The sequence below is a fragment of the Pediculus humanus genome, genomic scaffold (genome assembly GCF_000006295.1).
Source record: "Pediculus humanus corporis 1103172107688 genomic scaffold, whole genome shotgun sequence".
NCBI lineage: Eukaryota > Metazoa > Arthropoda > Insecta > Psocodea > Pediculidae > Pediculus > Pediculus humanus.
Genome location: NW_002987295.1, coordinates 68,975 through 75,444, shown reverse-complemented (window position 1 = coordinate 75,444; position 6,470 = coordinate 68,975). Strand labels below are relative to the sequence as shown.

Here is a 6,470-nt window from a genome sequence, read left to right as displayed (position 1 = left end):
CGGCCATTTCTTTCTTCAAGTATGACATCAGTTTATCGAAAGAGTTTATGCTGAATGTACAATTTTTTAAATTCGAAATAAAATCGAAACAGAAATTTTAAAAAGAAAAGTTTTTTTTGTGAAAGTCTATTTGTGTAAGGAGCAATGGCTAAATAAAATTTAAAAGTTATTTAGTGTGAGAGATAGTGAAAGGTTTTTTTTTCTTAACAGAAAAAAAGTTCTTTTTAAATTTTATAATAATGTATCGAAAATAATTTTTAAATATTTCCATTATATCAATTTATTTTTAATCTATCTTTTACCAAAAAAACAAAAAAAAAAAATTTTTTTTATCGTAACCCAAGACGGTTTTTGTGTAATATATTCTGTACGCAATGAACCGAACAAGGTCAAAATGGATGATAGGTTGACATTCAAATAAATTACTTTGTTACTAAATTCAACGTATATATCCAAACAAATAACGTTTATATAAATCCAAACATATATTTTCCTAAATATTTATATTATTAAAAGTGTTTACCTATTTTTTTTTTCAAAATTACTTTTTAATACCTTCGCAGTATAAATTGACAATTTAAAAATAAACTTTATGTCATGTAATATTTATAAATATGATATTATATTAATATACACAATTTAACTTCATAACATTGTAACAAATGCACACTAAAGTTCGTTAAAAAAAAACATTTATTTAAATTTACTTACTTACATCTAATTAATGAATTTTTTTAAATAAAAAAAAAACATAAATTGTTTTTTAATAATGTAAAACTTCATTACCAGAAGAAAGGAAATTAATAAAAAAATGTTTTCCCGCCAAAAAATTTCCTTTTTAGTTATACATAGATGTCTCTTATGTCATTTTTATTTCTATTTCTAACCGCCTCATGTTTTCAATTGTGTTTATAATTATCTTCTACGCCTGTTACGTTACATTTAAATTAATCAATAATCGACGACAGTATTTAAGGCTCACATACATTAAATTATATTGCTTATTTAATTTTTTAAAAAATTTTTATTATTAACAATTCAAATGAATATCAAATAAAATAAATTTTTATTTTGATAAATGTTAATCAAAGAGGTAACCTATTTACTCTATTATTTGTATACGCCATCGTTTAGCTTATTTACTTAGTGTTTTATAAACACATTTAATTAAATTTTTTTGTTTTCTTTTATGTAATTTTTATTGATTTCAGTCAAAATTATTATGTATTTAATTTTTTTTTAAATTATGTTTTTTTTTTAAAAAAAATTTGAGGGCAAATTTTATTTTGCTTATGCTTGGTTAAAGTGGTATGAATTGTATAGAAAATATGAAATATCAAAGCATTGTATTTATAAAAATTCTAAAATTTACTTTTTTTAATTGAATTTATTTATTTACTCAACAATTATTTTTTTTTTTTTAGGTTTAATAAAATAATGTTTCAGTATTATATATATTCATAAACATGGCTACCAAAACCATAAAAAATCCTAGTGATATTGTTGATGATAATTGTGATGTCTTGGTTACATCTTCAGAATTTATAGCAGGTAAATCAAGCCGATTTAACAAATTTTTAGTATAATTCTTTTTTAAATATTAATTTTTGAAACTAAATCAAGTGTTTTAATTATCCAAAATCAACACAAAGAAATAAATTTGTTTTTTTTTCTTTTTTTTTTTAGAAAAATTATATTTTGTAGTTCTGAGAACTCCTTACAAACCTCATTACACTCAAAATATTCATTTTTTTACAATTGATGAAGAGTTAAAATATGATCCTTTTCTCGAGGACTTTGGCCCTTTAAATTTAGCATTATTATACAGATATTGCTATAAATTAAATTTTAAATTAAAAGCACCCAGTTTGCTTAATAAAAAAATAGTACATTACACAACTCTTAAACCGAAAAAAAGAGTAAATGCAGCTTATTTAGCTGGGGCCTATGCTGTGAGTATAATTAATGATGTGATAATAGTTATTTGTGTTTAAAAGCAAAACACTTTCAGGTCTCTTTATTTTTTTTTAAATTTAAGATTATTTATCTTAACATGAGTCCAACTGATGTGTACAACAAGCTGAATAAAAAAGAAGCTCCTCCATTTCGAGACTTTAGAGATGCATCCAATGGTTGTGCCCTTTATGAAATCTCTCTTTTAGACTGTTTAAATGCAATTTATCAAGCTCATAAGTTAAAATTTTTTGATTTCGATGATTTTAATGTTAACGAGTATGAATATTATGAGGTTAGTTTTTCCTTTTTTTTTTTTTTTTGTTTAAATATATTTAAAAACTACAAAAAAAATTGTTTATTTATTTTTAACTATTATTTATTAATTTATTTGGTTTATTATTTTAGACTGTTCAAAATGGAGATTTAAATTGGATTGTCCCCAATAAGTTTTTGGCATTTGCCGGTCCACAGTCAAAAGATTATGTAAATTGTAAGTTATTTCATTATTATTATTATCAAGTTATTACATGTTTTAGAATTTTAACATATTTTTGTTTTTATTAACAGATGGTAAAAATCGAATATTAAATCCTCTGATTCGAACTCCCGAGTCTTATGTCAGATATTTCAGGGAAAATAATGTTACAACCATAGTAAGGTTAAATAATAAACTGTATGATGCTTCAAAATTTACAAAGGAGGGTTTTACTCACGTTGATTTGTTTTTCATTGATGGAAGTACGCCAAGTGACGATTTGGTAAATAAATTTTTAACTGTGTCTGAAACATCGAGTGGAGCTGTAGCAGTTCATTGCAAAGGTTTTTACAACATTTTTTGTTTTGATAAAATTATAATTTTAAAGGCGGCACATGTTTTAATTTTATAAACTTTAATAAATTTTAGCTGGTCTCGGAAGAACTGGATCAATGATAGCTTGTTATTTAATGAAATGGTATAGATTTACTGCTAGGGAAGCAATTGCTTGGATTAGAATTTGCAGACCAGCTTCCATAATAGGTCATCAGCAAGAATGGTTGGAAATGTAAGTGTTAACCAAAACTTTTCGTTGAAATCAAAAAAAAAAAAAAAACGTTACTGTTAAAATTTATTATTTAAAAATTTATTAAATATTTGCATTTAATCAATCAATAATAAATTAAAACGTTCATTGTTTGTATCTAATTTTAATAAAAAAACTAATTTTAATAGTTTTGGAAATGTGCGTGGGAAGCGGAACTGTGCGTGTGGGAGGCTTAATACTACTTTGGAAAATACGTTTTATCCTGATTTTCAGCAATATATATGTATATAAGTGTGTGTGTGTGTGTTTGTGCGTGTGCGTTTGTTTGCTAATATTAATAACAAATTTATATTTAAATTTTAATTTTAAGGTTAATATATACACATTAGTAGTGTCTTTACTATTTTCGAATGAAAAAGAAGAAATTTCTCTGCTTTTAATTATGTCAGCTGTTATTTTCGCGAAGGTTAATTTCAATTTTTTTTTATAAATAAACTTGTTATATACGGTCGACGTCCTCACAAATTTTGCAAGTTGTTTCTACCTGATTTGAATTTTTTTTTATATTTTTAATTGTAGGAGTTCATTTTGGTCTGATTGCTTCCTACTCGCTGATTAAGCATTAGTCAGAATATTTTTTTTTTACCTCATCAAAAGTTTAATTTGACATTTGAACGTTATTGAATTATTCATTTTTTCTAAAATCAAAACATTAAACCTTTTTTTTTTTAGCTTTTGTAATAAAGAACTTTAAAAAATAGATTCTTATTTTTTTTTATTTTTAGGAAACAATATGAATTGTGGGCTTTGAATTCTAAACTTACCTCACCGAAACATAGTTTTGGTATATACAGTTACAATGAAAAATCCGCATCGAGGAAAAAAGTAGGCGGAGTTGGTGGAGCTTTGAAACCTGCCAAAGCTGCGAAAGCTTTGCCCGTCGATAACATTTCGAGAATCGCAAATAAAGTCGATAATATGACGATCGAAAATGAAAAAAGTGAAAATAAAAATGAGGATATTAATTTGAAAAAGATTTGTTCTAGAATAACGGACAAAATGGATTTCATGTCGATTGGAAACACGAATCGAAAAGACGAAAATAAAAACGAAGAATTTTTCGAAAAGGTATCTTCGCCACGCCATCTTTGTCCTTATTTAATTCAAATCGAGAGTTTTTCTTTAAACATTATTTATTTCGAATCTATTATTTTGCAGGATTCTTCGAATTTGGAAAATTATTCTTCTTTCGGACAATATTCTTCCGTCGAACAGGGTGACATGTTAAACGAAATAAAAGCAAAAAGAATATCGAGAAATCACGTGCCAAAGGGTATTAGGTAAGGTTCATTGAATACTCAAAAGGTTTTTTTTTTTTATTAAAGTATATGAAATTGAAATCAATGATTGATTGATCGATTGCCAGAATTTTAAATGGGATTTAAAAAATTTTCCGGTTGTTGAAATTGAAAGGAAATAGACGCGAGAGAAAATTTATTCAAAGAGAATAACCGAGAAAAATATTTTTTTTTTTTTTTTTTTTTTTTTAGGAAAAATTGGGGAGGAAATTCGATGAACGGGGTAAAAAAAGTCATAGTCGTAGATAAATTAAATTTAACACATTCTAGGCGACCATTGACGAGATCTAAAACCTCACAATGTTCTTCGTCTAAAAATAACGTCATTAATGAAAATACAAAATTAAATTTTAATTGTTCTACTTCGGTGAAAACTAATGCCACGCCGACACTCAATATGACACTGAGGAGCAGCAATAAAATATATTCTCTCCGGCGGTAAACATATAAACATTGGGGGGTCGAAAAATGGGAAATGGAAAATTATTCGAATAAATAAATAAATGAATCGTTTTTTTTTTGTTTTTTAGCCCGAGGACACCGGAAACTCGTTTGTGTAAAGCATCGTCGGTCAGGTGACTAAAAAAACAAAATTCATCGGACGTGACACGAGATAATAATAAAAGTGGAAATGTTAAAAAAAATGAAGAAAAACAACAAAATTGGAAATTTTCTTCGCAATCGAAATTTACCATAGTGGAATGCGTACGTGACGATTCTACGGATTCATCAGTTTTGACAAAATTTTACAATTCGAGAAAAGTCAAACCTTACGTGCCGATAGAGAATAATAATGGCGGTTGTTGTTTGGCTTTGTACAATGGAAAAGTCGGTAAAGGTTACGCGACCGAGAAATGTATAAACAAACGTGAAAATTGGAAGAAAAAACGAAACAATAATAAAATGGAGTATCAAAAATTTCGAAACGAATAATATTTGCTGGGAATAGTTTAGAGAAAAATAATATGAAATTGAAATTATACAAAAGACGTTTTAAGTTATTTAAAAATCATCATCATTATTTATTAACTTTGATACTTTTTTTTTTTTTTTTTTTTTTTTTTTTGTTCCCAAGTGCCTTAATAGTCAAGTAAATTATTATATTTTTATTTAAAATCTTTAAATCAGTATTTTATAGTAATTTATTTAACGTAAAAAATGTCAAAATTATTCGAAAAAGAAGGAGGGAGGGGAGGGAAAAAAACCGCAAAACTGACTGGTTTGGAAAATTCATAATAATCGAATCGTTGTTTTCCAAAAAAAAAAAAAAAAACGCATAAAATTATATATATATATATATATATATTTAATTATATACATTAATGAGGTTAAATATTTTATAATTTTTTTTGGGGGAGGGGAGGGGGTGGTAGAGGGGCGGGAAATGGGTCGCGCGTATTTTTTTAAATATTTTTTTTGCTAATAAAACATTTTTTCTACGTTAATGAATTTATCTTTATCTTATTATTATTATTTTTTTTTTTGTAATTATTATTGTTGATGTTTTAAAATTATATAATTAATAATAATAATAATAGTAATAATTATGTCAAATCAGTTAAATATCGAAAAAAAAATATAAATTGTATACATTTATATATATTAAAATATTATTATTATTAGTAAGGAAGGCGTGAAAAAAAAAAAAGTTTTTGTAAAATTTAATATATTTAAATAAAAATATTTAAAAAAATATTTTCAATAAGATATTTTGTATATTTTGATAATAATGTAATATTTTTTTTTTTTTTTAATTATTTACTTGTCAATAATTGTAAAAAATAATTTTTTAACCGCTTGGTACAAACAATATTATTAATTAATAAATAAATAAATATGCTTATGTTTAATAATATAATGAATGAATGAATGTTCAGGCTTTATAAAAAATATAAAAATTTTTTTATGTTGTAATATGTATATATTTACATAGACATACATAAAATTTTTATTTTTTTTTATTAAATAAATAAATAAATTTTTTTTTGTTTAATCAATAAATTATGTTTTAAAAAAAAAAAAAAAAATAGAAATATAAAGAATTTTTTAAAAAAAATTTTTTCCCCCGTATACGAGCGTTTATGTTAAAAAAAAAAAAGTAATAATAATAATAATAAAATAAATAAAAAAAAAT

At 24.4% G+C, this 6,470-nt stretch overlaps 1 protein-coding gene across 1 annotated transcript; it reads left to right on the top strand.

The window, feature by feature from the left end:
- Window positions 1–1,466: 1,466 nt before the first annotated feature.
- On the top strand, window positions 1,467–5,269 carry Phum_PHUM301840 (dual specificity protein phosphatase CDC14, putative; the record flags this gene model as incomplete). The annotated part of the gene is made up of 11 exons (XM_002427163.1): window positions 1,467–1,551; window positions 1,687–1,952; window positions 2,039–2,248; window positions 2,362–2,446; window positions 2,524–2,775; window positions 2,861–2,999; window positions 3,725–4,106; window positions 4,197–4,318; window positions 4,529–4,774; window positions 4,867–4,911; window positions 4,963–5,269. The coding sequence occupies 11 exons, from the start codon at window positions 1,467–1,469 to the stop codon at window positions 5,267–5,269; spliced, it is 2,139 nt and encodes a 712-aa protein (XP_002427208.1).
- Window positions 5,270–6,470: the final 1,201 nt, after the last annotated feature.